The sequence below is a fragment of the Strigops habroptila genome, chromosome 2, assembly GCF_004027225.2.
Source record: "Strigops habroptila isolate Jane chromosome 2, bStrHab1.2.pri, whole genome shotgun sequence".
Classification (NCBI taxonomy): Eukaryota; Metazoa; Chordata; class Aves; order Psittaciformes; family Psittacidae; genus Strigops; species Strigops habroptila.
This window is the reverse complement of record NC_044278.2, coordinates 6412099-6430384: the sequence shown is the minus strand read 5'-3', so window position 1 is coordinate 6430384 and position 18286 is coordinate 6412099. Positions and strand designations below refer to the sequence as shown.

General features: G+C 42.5%; 1 protein-coding gene and 1 long non-coding RNA gene across 3 annotated transcripts in view; one reads left to right on the top strand and one right to left on the bottom strand.

The window, feature by feature from the left end:
* GBE1 (1,4-alpha-glucan branching enzyme 1) overlaps positions 1–3114 on the bottom strand; it is a 149793-nt gene extending 146679 nt beyond the window's left edge. For both annotated transcript variants that reach the window (XM_030471566.1, XM_030471567.1), the window contains exon 1: positions 2971–3114. In XM_030471566.1, the coding sequence (XP_030327426.1) occupies positions 2971–3074 (104 nt within the window). In that variant the 5' untranslated portion in view covers positions 3075–3114. The remainder of the gene's footprint in view (positions 1–2970) is intronic.
* Positions 832–18171, top strand: LOC115601488. The gene is made up of 2 exons (XR_003989366.1): positions 832–3002; positions 15744–18171. It is a non-coding gene; the product is annotated as an uncharacterized LOC115601488 (long non-coding RNA).
* Positions 18172–18286: the final 115 nt, after the last annotated feature.

The window sequence follows — 18286 nt, the reverse complement described above, 5'->3', positions numbered from 1 at the left end:
TTCATATTAAGTAAGGTCAATATCACTGCAAACTCAGAAGACATTTAGACTACTACAGGAAAAGTAACCATATATATTGTATTTCACGAAGTCTGTTTCACTTCTCTTTCCCAAAGCTTCCTAATCCAAGCAAGTAGCACACTTTTGATGCTACAGGGTGCCAAGCACAACAGTTGCCTCCTGTCCCCTCTATCCGGAACAACCTAACCATCTGAACTAAGAGTCTACCTGTATCTTTGTTCTTCAAACAATATTCGAGTGGCAAAAAATGCCACTGGACACATGTATCAGGAGCAAAGTTAGAGAAAGCCAACCAGTAGTATCAGAAGGAGTAACAGAGAGATTGCTACTTGTTCAGAAGTTGAGTGGTATCATTTCTATCCAGATTTTCTACTCTATAGGAGTAAATGAATTGCTAATACCCAGGTATATATTAAGAATTACTCCTCCTGTTCTACCTATGATGAGGCCATGGCAAGCAGTTGACAGTTGATCAACTCCTAACATACAGATTTGCTTTACACCACATATTCCTGAATGCTTCATCATAGCCTTTCCTACACTATGTGTGGGATACATCTGATCCACTGGGTTACTTAATGATAGGCCACCATCTAAAATAATTACTACCTTTCCAGAGGCATGAGAACTTACTGCCAGTAGGATTTAAGATTAATATGCACAAATTTACTCTGTGCATACATTTAGTGCTTCAAAGGTAAACCCATTTAAACACATTAATGCTTCTAGACAGCATGCCAGGTTTATTTGGCTTTACACTTTTACTTGAAGGATTAGTTATGCAAGTGCTATTACGTAGTTGCACTAATACACAGTACTCAGCTCAGACTGTGCTCAGTTCTAACTCCCACCTCAAAGGAAGCCAGGAAAGACACATAACACACAGCAAAGGATCAGTCATGTGGACCACCTTTATACAATGACCAGTTAAACACATGAGGATTCTTCACCCTGGAACAAAGATCATGCAGCTCCACGCTGCTCCAGACTTCATGGACACAGCGAACAGGGTTGTGCAGGGCTGTTCTCCACCTCCTTCAGTACAAGGACTGCAGAAAAGTAAGTGAAACCCGTATACTGGAGGCCCCAGGGAACCGGTTCTTCACACAAGAAGCAATTAGGCTGCAAAACTCCTCCTGGGCACTTTTGATGCAAGACTTCGAGATACAAAAAAGCACCTGGAGCTATTGCAGACTGAATCACAGCCCGTGGAAGCTGTGACGAGCACTACAACAAGACACCAACAGGTATTTTCCTGTGCTTGCACTCTTCCTCCTTGGCACTCTACCACCCGCAGGGTGAAAGACAAAACACATTTGTTGCTTGGGCTTAGAACAAGACATTCAGTTTATCACAGGTTGTCGCAAAAATTTTCTTCAGCCTTTTAAACTAATTCTCAGTATACATGTTTCCATAATAATTCTATGCTAAGAGACCAGTTTGAGGTTCAGAAGCCAGGAAGGGACAAGACGCAAACATGATCATCTGAAGTTCTGTGCTCAAGATGATTGAAGCCAAGTAGTACACAAAAATTCTGCAAACTCACTGAGTTCAGCACAGCGTATTAGCCACACAAATACAAACACCATCATTCGCAATGTGCCTAACTTAGATAGCAGGCACATTTGGGAAGCCCAAATATTTTACTGAAGGGCTTTATTAAGAGCCAGATCCACCCACTTTATACTTCCTACACCCTGGCACCCCACCAAAAGAATTAGGTGTTTTACAGCACTGCATAGATTACCACAAGCTTGCCAGAATTCATTGCTTAACACACTCTGTTATTCTATCATTAAGACATCACAGTTTGGGAAAGTACTCTGTAAACCAGCCTAGTTGTTTACTCCATTCTTAATCTCATTTTACAAGACCTAGCCTTGCCAGATCCCAACAGGACAACTAGTAATGCTAAGCCAAAAGCACCATGTGTAATACAGCAAAGGAAAAAAGCCAAATAAGTATTAAAAAATTCCTATTTCCCCTCCCACATACACAGACTTTTGGGATACAGGGTATTGGTCAGTTCTACAATTTTGGTTATTAGAGGACCACTAGTGAAACGCAACATACAAAGCCGCACCATAAAACTTGCCAGTTCCTATTTTCAATGGGCCAGTGAGAATTTAGCAGCCTTTCAGCGCCGGCAGATCGCCTCTGCCTGCTGGCAGGCTCTCCCCCAGGCCCGCTGCCCGTCCTGGCCAGAGGGCTGATGCCGCTGTTCCCTGCGAGAAGCAAAACAATAACGGGATGCTCAGAGTGGCAACCGCACAACCCAGCGCTCGCTCTGCTACTTCATCGATCGGGCGCCTGACCAGCCGAGGATTCAGGATAACGCACGGAAAGGAAAATTCTCGACAAAGAGGAGACTCGGGAGCAGTTTATTTACAGGCTACCACAGCCGGACCGAAAAGCATTACTCTTTGGGGAGCGCGGCTCGCCTGGCCGCTCTCACCAGCTCCCCTCGCCGCTCCCAGAGCCATGCTTGCCCATGAACCAGTGTCATGGTCCCCTCACCCCCCACCGAAGCAATGCCGCTTTTAGGCGGGGGAACACCACAAACGCCTGGAGCGCCGGGGAGGCCGCGGGGTCGGGTCGGGACAGCCCGGCTGCTGCACACAGCGCTAGCGACGCCGGCGGAGAGGCCCGCCCCGCTCGGCTCAGGAGGCCCCAGCGGTGAAGGCGCCTCCGCCGGAACGACCAACGCGGAACCCCGCTCCGGGCCCGTCCCCCGCCACCGCCGCCGCGGCCTCGGCGCTGGCTGAGGGACAGCCCCCACCGCGACGGGGAGGGGAAACGAAAAACGGGGAGGGGACACCGCCCGCCCCGCCGCTCCCCCCGCCCGCCCCGGCGCCCCCGGAGGCGGGCGGTCGCCGCCTGCTCGCCCGTACCGAGGCGGCGCTCCCCTCCCTAGGCCTGAGGCCGCCGGCAGGCGGGCCGGGCCGGTACCTGCGCTGGAAGTCCGTCTCGAAGGGGGCCAGGTAGGGGTCCCGCTCAAACAGCTGCGGCAGCTTCGGCGGCAACAGGGGCTGCGCGCAGACGGCGGCCGCCATCTTGCCGGCCGCAGGAGCCGCGCCGCGCCGCCGCTATATACACCCGCGGAGGGGGGCCGGGGCGGGCGGGCGAAGCACCCCCTGCCTCTCACCGCCCGGCGCCGCCCACCGGCCGGGGCGCCCCGCCGGGGCCGCCCCTCTCCGCCCGCTGTGCTGCGCTACCCCCCCCCTACACACACGGTGCGGTGGTGTCGGGGCTCCGGGTGACCCAGCAGCCGAGGGAACGGGGTGCTGGGGAGGTCCTGTTCCGGCGGATCGAGCGAGGGGCTTGGTTTCGTAGCCCCGGCGCTGTGCCCGGGCGGGGGAGCCGTGCCCCTCAGAAGCGAGCCGGGTGCCAGGGGCCGGGCCGGGGCTGCTGCGCTGGCGCAGCCACGCATGAGGCGAGGGAGTGCTGCTGCTCCAGCGGCGGCGCGACAGCATAGAATGGATTGGGTTGGAAAGGACCTTAAAGCTCATCCAGTTCCAGCCTCTTGCCACGGGCAGGGACACCTTCCACTAGAGCAGGTTGCTCCAAGCCCCTGTGTCCAACTTGGCCTTGAACGCTGCCAGGGATGGGGCAGCCACAGCTTCTCTGGGCACCCTGTGCCAGCGCCTCAGCACCCTCACGGGGAAGAACTTCTTCCTCATATTTAACCTGAACTTCCCCTGTTTCAGTTTAAACCCATCACCCCTTGTCCTATTGCTACAGTCCCTGATGAAGAATCCCCCTCCAGCATCCTCATAGCCCCCTTCAGATACTGGAAGGTCTGTGAGGTCTCCACGCGGCCTTCTGAACAGCCCCAACTTTCTCAGCCTGTCTTCATACAGGAGCTGCTCCAGCCCCTGATCATCCTCGTGGCCCTCAAATGCCGCTGCTAAGGGGCTGGGCAGGCAGTGAGGTGAGGAGCAAGATGTGTTCTGCTGGTGCAGGAAATAAAGTCTCATCGGAGCCAGCCTCCCCATCAGGGCAGAGCTGGCAGGAGCGGGGTGTCTGCTGCTGCCGTCCCTCAGTCATGCCCAGTTTTTCGTAGTGCCTCTGAAGCCGCCTTCAGTGTGTCTGCTGGTGGGTGAACTCTGCATTCCCACTCACACACACAAAAAACCCCACCAGGTCCCCCCCCCCGAACAGATGTGGTGTCATCGTGAGTGCTGGAATAAACTTCTCGACTGTTTGATAGGGTGCTGGCGTGCTCACAGACAAGCTCAGCAAAATAAGACTCCAGGGGCATCCATGAGTGCTCATAAACACCGCGTCTGTACAGCAAAATGTCGCTTTACCAGACACATAAAGAATCTCTAAACAAAGTAAGATTAATTCAGCTGATCCTAATGCAGCTCTAAATGCTGAGTAGCACAGGTAGAGTGCTGTGGAAATTTTTGACCTCATACCAGCATGTCTCGTTTTTGGATAAGCCACCAAATATCCAAGGCAACTAATCACTGGCCTGACCATGCCTCTAGGCCAGCATTTAGCACTTTTATTTAAGGTCCAGCAATTTTGTTTTGTTTAGATATGTAGTGAGAACATTTATTTAGAGGCCTCTCTTGCATGCTTTTCAGCCTGTGTTTATAAACTTTATAAACTCTTTTCAGCTCCTAGATACCTTACCTTGTTTCCACAACCATCTCCTAAATTATTATCCTCAGTTTATAACTCATCTCCCCTATCTTGGCTTCCTCTGAATTTTAGTGCTGCTTTCCCTTCTGCTAACTAACAGCACAGCGTGTAACAAACACTAGCAGTTCATTTATTACTTTACCCAAAATTGGCTTCAGTGAAAGCTTCCATAATGATTTGTTTCATCAAGAGTGTGCCTTTAACTACACTATATTTCCCTCCTTGCAGCAGTTTCTAACCACACACAGAAAAATCCAAGTACTTTTGTCTTTTTTCCTTAAGGAGTAGAACAAGTATTCCCTGTCCTAAGAGCAAGTGGGGCAGTAGTCAAACTGTTTGCTGTAGCAGTTGCCCCAGGCAGAGGCCCAAGTGGGTTTTGTTTGGTTATGGAAAGAAGCAGCATCTATGCTGTAGCAGAACTACCTATCATATGCAGCTCTGATAGATTAGGATTGCTTTTCTTCCCCAGTGTCCACCATTTCTTCAGCCTCACTGGAGACTGAAAAACTGTTTCTGAAATTACCTGTGCTTCTCAAAACTTTTTGCACGGCAGTGATTTCAGTGCATGTGCTAAACCAAAGTTTAACAACTCATCTTCTCATTCTTGCTTCCGCATCATACTATGCACATTATGAATGTGTCAGTCATTCTCACGGATCACTAGTTTGGCAAACTAAAAGAGGAGAAATTCCAGCTGATTATCAAGAGCCAAGTTGGGGTTTTTTTTGACATTAGTTACATGTTTCCTGTGCTGCTGCTTTGGGGCTTCCATGTGTTTGGTACTGGAGGGCACAGTCTCTTCGGTTTTCTTCTTTGTCAGGAAGCTCAAGCACGTTCAGAGGACCATTAATATCTGACATAAACACAAGAGAGATATTTATAAATCAGCATTAGCAATCTGTGTAAATGGTAGGAATATAGCTGTGAGTTTCACCTCCCTGAAGACAGAAGCCACTTAACCTTCAGTTGGATGATTTTAAGTAGAAATGACACAGTGTCCAGTCTCACATCCAAGCAACCTTTAGCTTCAGGAAGTTAAATTCTGCAAATAGCCCCTGTTCCCATAATAGACAAAGCCCAAATGCTATATTTAACATTGTGAACGGGGAAATTGATAACCATACCATTTGTACCTACTCATGTTCCAGTTTACAGCTTGGACGTGATGTTATCTGCCTGATTTGTCACTCAAAGATACTAAGGCATATATTAATGTGATAATCTATTACACCGTGATTTAGCTGAGGCACAAAGGCCAAGGTCAGCTCTCAGGACACTGCCATTTAGTCCTCTACCTGGAGGCAAAATGGCAGTTCAAACAACAAATATTGTTTCAACAGCTGAATGTGTCCTTGTGCATTGTCAGAGGTTGAAACAAAGCTGGCGGCTGCTTCTGCCAGTAGAAATAGGAAGTGGAGGGCTGTTTGCAATAACTGCTGGGTTTGGGGGACAGCAGTGAATCCTGTAAGAGTGGTGTCTAAGGCATGTGTCTGGCACCCATTTACCACTGAGGCTGGAGTATATCAATCCACTCTCAATCAGTCTTTTAAAGGATGCTCATGCTTAAGTTATGTATACTTTAAAACATTGCATAGCAATGCTGAGCAGTAACTGTATAATTATTGCAACATCCATTTAGACTTTTTTAAATACACAAAGTTCAAATAGAAATCAAAGTTTTGGATTAAAGAACATTCAAGATCTGGAAAGCACTGAAGAAAGAAAAATGTTTAATCTTATCATGCAGTACTTCCATGTTGAATCACATATATTTGCACTTATTTTGAAAAGATGACAGAGATGCTAAACTGTAGGAACTGGGTTAGGAAAAAGCCCTTTTTCTCATTAAGGGACTGGTTCTGATTCTCCCTCGCGAATAGTAGCTGTATCTCAGCCAGAACAGGTCTTCTGTGTGGTCTCTGGCCTTAACTGGCTCTTGCGGAGCCAGTTCCTGAGCTCCAGGTGCTTCTAAACTACTGGCTCAGAGCAGACCTGGGTCGTGGTCCTGGGCTGGCTCCATAAGATGCTTCCAGACCTGTCAGAGTCATCTCCAGGAGTATTAGCTGTCATGCACTACTGCTGATTTCTAGACTGCCCGATCCCACAGCTATGAGGCAGATAACTCATACATGAGTTGCAGTGTATTTCCTGCCATACTGGTTCTCAGATTGCCCAGAGCAGGAATACGGTGTGCGTTTGCTGGAGTTACTTCCTAGCCTGCAGGGACAGAGAGAGGGCAATGGCCAAGAATGGTGTGTGCCTAGTTTTTATTCCAATATAGACAGAAATCGGGCATCGCAAACATCCATACCTGGGCACTACAGTGCGGTCCCAAATACCACAACATACTCATTAGCCTATGCCACCAGCTGTGCTTTGTTTTGGCTGGGGGCAGTCTATAAACTCCTAGTTCAATCCATCTGAGATGTCAGGTACTAAAACCAGCAAGATATTTTTTAACTCTGTTGTTGAAAATGTGTAAGAACTACCAAGCTCTCAAAGTGACAAGTCACAAGGCATATCCGTTGTGTTTTTAAATTCAATACTGAAAGGCTATATCCAAGATTTGTTATCATTTCAGCCTGGGCAGAACTCCTCACAATTCCTTTTCCTGGAAGCCTTTTTACATCTAGGTGTGGTTGGCCCAGTTTGCTTGCTTGCATGTGAGGAGATGTCTGTATTTTTATTGCCATTGCACCTTTTGATGTCTCAAAGATGAGAAGTAGTCCACGGCCAAGGACTGAGAAACACAGGAATGCATGAGCCTGTGTTTCTGCTGTGCCTATACTGGATGACACAGTGGTCACTATCAAGAAAAGGTGTTCCCATGGACAGAGGCAGCTGTTCAAAAAGATTCGTGTTTCATTATTCCAGAAGAATGGAATTCATGAGGGATTCCTTCTATCCTTTATAGAGGTGTCAGGCATCTGAACACCTTATGGTACACTTTACAGCTTCCCGCCTTTGGGCTGGTTTCTGCACATTCAGTACATAACACAAAACAGAGCTCAAAATCTGAAAGAAAACTAGTTTATTTTGCCACATTGGCTGGTCCCACTCACCGCTATTATTTGTTCAGGAATCCATAAGAAATTCATGGCACAGTTGTCATCCGGATCCAATACAAATGCCCCCCTTAAAAAAAATCATTTATCTTGGTAGCCTTCTCAGGCAGGTCAAACATTGGGAATGGGCATTAAACAAACTCTTTACCCCTATCTTTGGATTCTCCAGAGTGAGACACATAAGAGAAAAGAAATGGTCAGTGTTGCACAGCTGCCACCAAAGCTAGACCTCAACAGCATGTCACTGTATTTTAAAACGGCACTTCTAGCAAGGATTCAACTGTTTGATTACATATGAAGAACAAAGCACATATCCTTGAAAATTGCAGCAAACATTCCAAGAATCTGATAGTATATCCATTAATTAGTTTATAGGGTTGGCAGGTTCATTTATGGCATTGGGGTTTGTTTCTTTAAGGAATATAGGGTATTCGGTGAGACTGTCTTTTAAGGTCTTACCTCTGCCCTGTCATGGTATCAGGAGCTTGAAATAACAACACATCTTTAAAGATCAAAATTAATGTACAATCTGAAATACTAAAACCCAGTTTCAGGGTTGTCAAATTCCAGTAAGTGCGGTTGATGGGAATGACATTTGCACTTACCATGCAGAGCAAAATGAAAACACATTCCAGCAACCTGAAAGTCCTAGATAATAGCTGCTTCTTGCTTCCCCAGCATTGCAATATTATGCTGATTTGGTGTCCTTATTTTGTATAACAGAATATCAGAAAATGTAAATATCGTTCACAATTGTTTACACAGTAATCAAGACACTTCAATGTCTGATACCAATTAAAAAATATCAGGAGATTTAGAGCAATATTTGTTGTGAAAATGACTGTGAGTCTCACTAAAAAAAAAAGATTTAGTTTAGCAGAAAGTCTTTAGTTTCAAGTAAGAATTGATGAAACATTTCACAGGTACAAAATACAGGAAAACTTTATAGTATTTTTAAACATTGTTATATTTATGCCTTCCGTATGTATTTCTCAAAAGTGGTAACTGCCTGTGGTAACAACTTTCTACAACTGCCAGTACTGCTATTTCCTTGTATTTGCGTATATGTTTATGTGTTGGGGAAAGACTATAAAATGTTTGGGACTCTCAATGCCATACCCACAATCCTTGGTAACTGTCACCTCTGTCTTACCAATGTATGTTTATCTCTAACACTTAGGAAATAAGTAGCTTGAGCTCTCAAGGATAGTTGTCCCAGAGGAACATTCCTGCTATTATTGCAGTGGTCTTCTGTAACAATATATTGCTATTAAACAAGCAGCCTCTTAACACTATCCAGATATTGCACGGTTTATATCCAGTACACTTAGGATTAACAATGAAATACCACAGCTTCAGCAGCAATTTGGCTTTCATGTTGTTCATTGCCACGTCTTTCCTAAAATCCCGGAGAAATAACCTTACCTAGAAGGTCTCTTGAAGGCTGGTTGCATAGTCTCACATTCCTCCCTGAAACACTACGGCCATTTAGGCTAGCTGGCCTTTAGCTCAGAAGGAAAAATGAGGTTGCCAGATACTCGTTCAAGAGGGTAACACATCTAATCCTGGGGGAGGTCAAGTGAGATGAGAAGAAAGGAGGAGATGCCCATTGCTAATGCTCTGATAGCTCTGTCAATATAAATTCATTAGTATATGTAGAACTGTTACAGTTTTCAAAAAGCAGAATAGTACCTCAGTCGCATTCATGAATTTAAGTGTGTACTGAGTTCACCACCGTAAATGCAGATGAATCCAGTGCAAATTGTGTGTGAAGTGCAGAACTTTGAGAAGTCCAAAATGCTTTCTGCAGTCTTAGGTCTTGGCAGTATTAGTTGTGGTTTAGTTTCTAATGTTAGTCATTAGTGGCAGTTGACGGAATTGCTTCTCAGGTGTGACCAGTAGTGTTTTGAATGAACAGAAAGATGGGACAGGGACAAGTTCCTTAGTGCTACTCAAAATCTTGGCGTAGGCAGAAGAGAACACCACATACGGAACCAAGAATCCAGGGTTAGTCCAGTAAATGTTTTAACACTATAATTGTCCAAATTATCTGATTCATACGGGAAAAAAAACCCCACCACTGTCATTAATAGTGCAGTTTAACTTGTTATACAGAAAACTTTCTAGCACCTATGCAATTTCTCCTAACATTCCCCTCTTCCCAGTGTCCCTCTGCATCCTAAGGTTGACTGTTTAAGTCTTCCTTAGGCAAACGAGGTCATACGTGCTGTGACAAGGCATTGGCCTCGTGAGGCCACACACAGCCTGATGTTCATGGCGGGTGTCTCCCTCCTCAATTTTGAGGTTCCCAGCTGAAGTCTGACAACTGCACAACAGCCTCTCCCAGACGCAGTTGACATTAAGGATGCTGTTGGCCACGCAGGGACTGCTTGGAGCTGTCACATCTTTTCCCCCAGCAGCACTCACAGACACAAGCTCAGATGGGTTTAGCAACAGTCATTCAGGCACGAGGCAAACAATGGCAGTGGCAAAAAATCACATGTACCAGGCTAAAATTCCCCGTTTTGATAGGTGGTCTGCTAAACATAGGCTAATCATTACACAACTCCAGCAAAGATGTTACAAACTCTCCTGTGACTCAAGGCTTCTTAACAGGACTTAATGAAGGCTCTTGAAATTTACAATTTTATCCTGTGTGGTCTTTTGTGACACTTAAGGGTCTGAGGGTATAATGAAGTGTAACCGTGGTACAATCACTGAAGCTAGTATAACAACTAAAATTACAACTGTAGGCTGTTAAGCTAAGTTCAGGTTTCGGTAGGTATCAGAGACCATAGTCTTACCTTTAAGGCAGTGGTGTAATTTGCATCTTTACATTGCGTATGTGCTTATCACTGGGCATGTTACACACTATGAGATAGTCCACAGTGATTTCTGGATGTATATGAACATAACTGAATCCTACATAGAGAATGGCACAATGACTGGAGCAATTTCAGAATCACATCTTGCTCAAATTCTGATCTAAGAAAATGCCAAAACATTGAAAACTAATCACAGAATTACAGAATAGTCCTGCAATGAGCAGGGATATCTTCACCTAGATCAGGTTGCTCAGAACCACATCTAACCTGACTTTGAATGTTTCCAGGGATGGCGCATCTGCCACCTCTCTGAGCAACCTGTGCCAGTATTTTACCACCCTCATTGTAAATTATTTCTTCCTCAAGACCAGCCTGAATCTCCCTTCTTTTAGTTTAAAACCATCACCCCTCATCCCGTCACAACAAGCCCTGCTAAAATGTCTTTCCCCATCGTTCTTATAGGCCCTTTTTAAGTACTGAAAGGATGATAATATCTTTACATATATATGTCTTCAGCTGTTGTTTTTCTGGAATCTGCCTAAAAAGACCATGAAGAACACCTATCATGTTCAATAATCCATCTTCATAAATGCACATCTCTCATCTCACAAATGTGATAGCTATAGATCTCCAAAGGTACTTGATTAGCTCTAGTTGAATAATCATGCAAGGTTTATAAGTAACATTTTGGTACCCTATCAGTTTAGGGACCCTGATTTCCACCATTTTTTATGTGTCTTAAAATACCTCCAGAACAATAAATGAAGGTGCAGTCTTCACAGTCCCAAAGAGCTACACTTAAAGGTATGCAATCCATCACCATATGTGGTTGTATTGTATGCAATACTGTTATCCATAGGAAATAGTTTTATACCTCTGATTCACCTTTTCTTCTTAGACCACTTAGAGCACTTTGTAGTATTAGATAATTTCAGTAAACCTCCATCTGGTTTTGCTTTGATTTCATCTCTTCTTTGTAACAAAGAGTTAAACATTTATATTTTAATTCAAATAGCCATCTGAACAATGACACATAATTTTTCACCTTCAGATATTAATTACAATCATGTATTATACAGGTAGCATTTGGTTTTCCAAGTCAATGTGATCCCAATTCCATTCGAATAGTTTAAGGGCTGAAGACTCTTCAGTGTTCCTCAGTTTCAAACACCCTTCCGTTTTGCTGTCTCTTTGAGCCTTTTGTTTATCTCTCAAAATTCTCCCTGGATGTTGGATTCAGTCACCTAATCCTGCTCAGGAAATGGTTGATATCATTGCCCAGTCTGATTTTAGTTTAATCAGCCAGTCGGTGCAGATATTTCTCCCACTTGTGCTATCAGCTCCTGCAGCAGGGCATCATGCATCAGCAGTCACGCTTCTCGCAGCAGTTCTGGTTTCTCCTGCTTGAATATTCAGCTTCTTTGTCTGTTAGTGCTTCATTTTCTTCCTCTGCCAGCCTAATCAGAATAGCTTTCTGCACTGCACAGATGACAGCCTGTGCCAGGTATTCAGTCTTTCTGCTTGTATTATCTTCTCGGGCAACATCCAGGCTCTTCATTTTCCACTTGTCCCATAGTTCCACCAGGACAGCAGGCCACCCCCAATGATCAGGTCGTGCTTTGGTGTAAAGAGGCTTAAGCAGTCAATTGCCTTTTTCCTTATGCCAGTCTTCAGTTAGTGATCTAGTAGGGGACTTGTTGGAAATACTGTCCTGGTACTGCCTTTCTTCCCCAGCTTTCTCATGTCTTCTCCCTGTGTGTGTTTGTGCTAGGTCTGACTAATGCCTTACTACACTATTTCCTACCACTGCATAAGTTCATGGACTACTTTTCTGCTTCTTTTTACTTTGTCATTCCCTTTCCCCTTTTCATAAAAGAAGAATGTTTGAGAGAAAATGCTGATGAAAATAACACTTTTTACAAGTCATACGCTCTCATGAATTCTGTATTTTTCTTTTTGCTATTATTTAGTGTCCCCTAAATCACTTCTTCCCTCATATGGGTTGCTAGCTCATTCCTTCCATACTGTGCCAGTGTCTACAGGCCCTAAAACTAAATGCGTTTTTGTGTCCAAGACATCCACTACAGCTCTTTAAATGCACCCTGGTCCTAATTCAAGGCTTGTCTACTTCCACAAAACTTTGACCAGGGCCTGACAACCTTTTCTGCGTCTGGTATACCTCTGCTTGCTTTTGGCTTGCGATCATCCAGTTGATATAATCTTGCAAATCCTGGTCTTCCTTTTAAAGCTCATACAGTGTTACACATCCACTCATAGTAGGCAGTTGCTACTGCTGGAACTGACTGACTTGCAAGAATCTATACCTCAAAGACCAAGTCCCTGCTGATTATGCCATTCCCTCAGCTCAGCTATTTATTCTAAAAAGAAGAGCAGGATGGATGTTACTAGGAGCAGAGTGGGCATGTCTAGAAAGGGGTTGGATTTGGTTTGCTTACATTGTCCCCTAATTTGTTTTTGTTACACTCAGAATCTGGTGTACCGGACCATATAGATTGCGGCAAGAATTTACTGTTAGTCCAGTAAATATTCTAACAGTCCAAATAATCCCATTAATATAGAAAATCCTCACCTTTCTGATGTTGTGGTCACCTTTCCAGTGTGCCTTCAGGTCCTGAGGTTGACAAGTTTAATTCTTCCCGGCGCATGACAAGTCATCAGCCCCTGAGGTCTTCACGAGAAGGACAGTGATGTTCGTGTTGGGGCTTCTAATTCCTCAGTCTTGGGGATGTTTGGTTTTATTTTTAAACCTCTTCCTTACACCATCTCCTTCCCTGCCATTGATTCCCAGCTAGTTTGAATATTAAACAGTATCTTTATTCCAGGCCTCTCAGCAGATACCTGCCATCCTCTGCAATTTTATTCCACTATTATAAAAACATTAACTCTACTAAAATCAGTAGTTTCGACAATATAAAACCGTAATTCCTTAGTGGAGAATCCAGGAGACAGGTTAGAAAGCAGTGGTGGATTTTTCACATTCACAGTAGTTCTGCTGACATACATAGTCAGCAGAGCTATATAAAACTGGAGGTCGGTGCATTGTTAAGTTCAAATTTGTCATTTAGCTACTTGAGTAAAGCATCTATAAATGGAAGACAATGCAAACATTTATAATGTTGCAGCACAAAGGCCCATTTTACAGTCTGCCTGCAAGATAGTAGTTTGTCAATATAGCATATAAAAAACTTGGGTCCAGTACCTCTTTCAATTTATTCTGGTTTTGCAGAATTTGCCAAATTTATGATAACATTCTGACACAGGTTATGAAAAGCCTTATATCCATGACTGATGGGGCCATGAGCAAATCAGCTGATTGTGCACTACTCTCTTACATTAAACAGCTGTTCCTAGATCAATATGCCATAGAAATACTTCAGTTTTCTAAATCTCTGTCCTGGTGAAAAATTACAAATATTTTTATGTCTTGTTTTACTCCAGCTCTTTTTCTTCAAAGAATCTGAAATACAAGTAATTGTGGTAGGATAAACGACAATGCATAGACTAGAAGGTATACTGAGTCTCTGGAACCCATCTGCAATTTACTTTGTGTCATCACTAACTCTCATAGCACAGTGTTCTAGGCAAAATTACTATTACAGATAGATATTTTTTGCCTTAATATCAACCTTCTATAAAGTTAACATTTTTTTTATCAGTGATACAGTTCATTCTCTCTGGTAAGTCAGGTTGGTAGTAGTGAAATAGTGAAAGTAGTGAAATCAGTACACTTCAAAGGAGGAATCCTTTCAGAAGTCTTCAGTGTCTTACCTCCATTAAAACATCGTCTTGCAAACCACACTAAGCCCTCTAATGACATTGTGCTGTTGGTCATTATCTGGCTTTTTTAGCACTTGTGGTTAAGGCATTAATTTATGCAAATGATGAGATTTCTTCATTCATAAGATCACCGTCCAAATTGTTAGAATTATTTGTTCTGTCTGTTCCTCCTGTTTCAGCTACACACGGTTAAAATACTGAATTGCTCTTACAGTTTGTGAATTATCTGATGCTTCTTGACCTGTGCACTCCTTCAGCTGTCTCATCCATAACTCCTGTGTTGTGATCTCTTTCAACATATGCACGAGAAAAACTCACAAAGGTTTCCATCCTGGGAGCTGAGTCATTCTCTAAATCAGGACTGTCATCCTCTGAACACAAAATCTTTCTCTGCAGAACTTAAGGGCAGGTATTACCTATGTCATTTTAAATAGGATGTTTTAGCTTCCCTTGCTTTAAATAACTTGTGTGTCTGACTGACAAGCACATAGTTTAGCAGTACCCACCAAAATTCTCTTTGTATTCGGATTATATGTTTTACATAATGACAAAAACTTACCTTACCCTTCTCAATTCTGTGTTCTATTTCCATTTTTCTTTAATCATTTCAAAATATACTCACAACCTCGCCGGTCGGTTTTTTGTACACACATCTAATTTCTGTGAACTGTGATTACTTCTCCTGTCATCCAGGAAACCTCGAGTGCCCAAAGAACATAACCTCCTGTACCATCAAATTGCTATCCCAATCATACCATTAAAAGACATTCACAGTGCATATCCATCTGTCTTAAGTCATCCAATATACTTAACATTTAAAAGGGCTGACTAATGGGGACATAAATTAGACATCCTGAAAGTGAGGAAAAAGCAAGACCAACAGTTTATTTGTTATCCTTTTCTTAGCACTATAAAATACCACACACATTCATTGTATTTTTAACTGAGCAGACTTGCTTTTAATCTTGTCTCTCTGCTTACCAAAAATGTATGCTCTGGTAGGCTGAACCCACTCTAGCACTACTACAAGTTATTAACACTATGATCTTTCCTCTTGATGTCCAAATTGCTGGGTTACTTGCAGCTCTGAATAATACTTACATGAAGACTTCTGAAGAACTCTGTGTTCAAGTTGTATTACATTGCTTGAAATAAAACTTTTCATCTGATTTCTCCAGTGTAATTCCTTTCATGTTTTAGGAACTTCCATGCGAGCTCTGTTTCTATAAATTCTGCCTTTATTAAATTTGTAATCTCCCAGATTAATACTCTTTTTTTAGGGTTTTTTTCCTTGCTTTATTTGCTTGCATATTTATCTTCTCCTTATCACTTGTCCAGTTCTTCTTTGATTTAATGTGATCTTTTTTTCCTCTTCTTTTTACAGTAAGGCACATCGCATTGATATCCTGAAGGAATTTAAAGTTACACAGAAGAAAATTGAGCCCCATGCCAATGGATGAGATAGCCTTTCTGGTTTCTCTGTGATCTCATTGCATGTTGGTCAAGGGACCAGACTGGGATACGCAATACAAGTGTCATCAAAATATTTCCCTGTTTTTGTGAGGAGTTGCACAAGAAGTTATGCCTTTTCTGTAAAATAAAGCATGGGTACTCATAACTGTAAAAAAAACCCAACACTGCCAACAACAGAATAATAACTGTTTTCTTGTTTTTCTAATTTCCTTTCTGTAGAACGAAGTATAGATATTTGTATTTAAAAAAAAAAGCCGACAAGTCTACTGTTTTTCTTAAATCTAGAAATACTTTTCAAGTTGAACTTAGAACATTAGCCATGTGTCTTGCCCTAGTTTTTCAACTTCAGAATAAACTGAAGTTTAGCATTTCGCCTTTTAGCATTTGTCTTGCTTGTTCACATGATTTCATTTGTATGTTGGGGACTAATTTCTCATAAACTTCAAGACCTCTTTTGACACTGACAAAATAATGGGGAACCGAGGTGGGTTCTATTGTATTTCTGTAGTTAATTACATTAATTTTGTAACCCATTCAACACCCAGGAACATGAAAACAAGTCTTTTCATAGATTTGAATCAGGTACATTGTTTCTTTCAGGTTAATGTATTTTACACACTGCTTTGAGTGCAAGGTTGCATGTTTATCTGAAAGAGGATTGATGAGGTTTATTCTCTTAATTCTTTTTTAAAAGTCCTTTGCATTGTATATTTGTATTAGTAAAAAGTATAAAATCTTCTCTGATACCTTTCCATTACGGTAGAGAAGATTCAGCAAAGCTTTTGATTTCTTTTGTCTTACATTGTAAACCCAGATAAGAAAAAAAATGTCTTCCAAGAGCATGGTCTCTGTGTGTAAATACAAGATTGTCATTCGTAGTTAGAGCTAATATGCAGAGGTTATAGCTGTGTGAGCTATTTAAAAATCAAAACCAGCACAGTCAGAATGTAGTCATGTTTGGAGGATCAGTACATAAAAGTTATCCCTTAAGAACATACCCTTCTAAAGGGTAACCAAATATAATTATTTCATGTGATGCTATCCAATTGAGATGACTTGGAATTCCCCCTCTTGTAACACTTGGAATTCCCCCTCTTGTAACACTTTTGATCTGTTAAGTTTGACAGGGTGAGGTTAAATCTCCTCCTCCTATCACGGGTTAGGAAATACTTCTGGTGCTAAGAATAGCTTGTTAAAGGTGGATGGAAAATCTCCTTTTCCAGTGTACATATTAATTACCATAACACTCGGTGAATTCATCTTTGCTGGCAGAATGACATACCTCACTGCTGTATCAATGAAAACTGAGTTTCTTGTTGATTAAAATTTGCTTGCCTCAAATAACTAGGTCTAATGAATTAGAAACACAGAAAACAAAGCAAGATTTTGTAAAAACATACAGCTGTGTTCTAAGCAGAACAGCATCTATTTCTTTTTAGAGAGAATTTGAAGTGAACACAGGAATTCTGAGTCAGTAAGCTTAGATGATCTGATCCACTGTTGTTCTGTACCTCATATGATCCTCTGCTGAATTACTGGCAGAAAACACTTTAGTAAGAAAATTTACCAATGTGCTTGAACCTTAGAACTTGAGGTGAGCAGTGCCAAGGACATCTGTGGCCTAGAGGCAGAGGCAAGAATCTCCTTTCCTCCTAAAATACACATGCAAAACTCTTGGTAAGGAAGAAGGGAATACGTACATCACCAGATCTATGTAACTTTGTTTCCACAGAGGCACTCTTACCCTTTCCCATATTCTCTGCTCCGGCACAAAGAGAATCACTGTGTAAGCACAGTTTAAGATGTATGCTACAATAATTTTTGACCCACCTCCCAGAGTTCAGTGCACTGTGAGTAAAATATATCCCTAAGAACTTAGTAATATATGCATCCTTACGTGACTTTCCTTTCAGCTGCTGAAATAAGATACTCATATTCTCTAAAGTGTATGTAGATGGATGTCTAGACTTTACGAACTGCCAAATGTGTGACTTGGAGATAACTGTCAGAATTGCAAGGCAAACAAGAAGCTGCTGATCACTGGATAGTGACAGTGCTTGTCTAAAAATCCCATTAAGGATCCACTGTTCCTAATAAGAAGTGCAATCCATCTGTAGAATTTTTCCAATAGAACGGGCATCTCCAGGTCATCATCACCATAAAGTGATGAAGTATAGAAGAACTTGGCCAATTTTCCAAGAAAAACCTAACCAAAAATATGATGTAATTATTTAAATCGTTAACTGTGACCCACTCTGGTATTGAAGGGAAATACAAAGCATTAATTTGTTTAGAAACATTTTCCTCAGTTATTTAAAATCTTTTCTATGAATTTTAAATCTTGTCTCTGCATTATTTTTGGTCTGTAGGTAATCCAAGGATAATCTGGGACTAGCATTTGTATCTGTAAATTTGAGTTCCTTTGGCTTGTTTCGACTGAATTTCATAGAATCA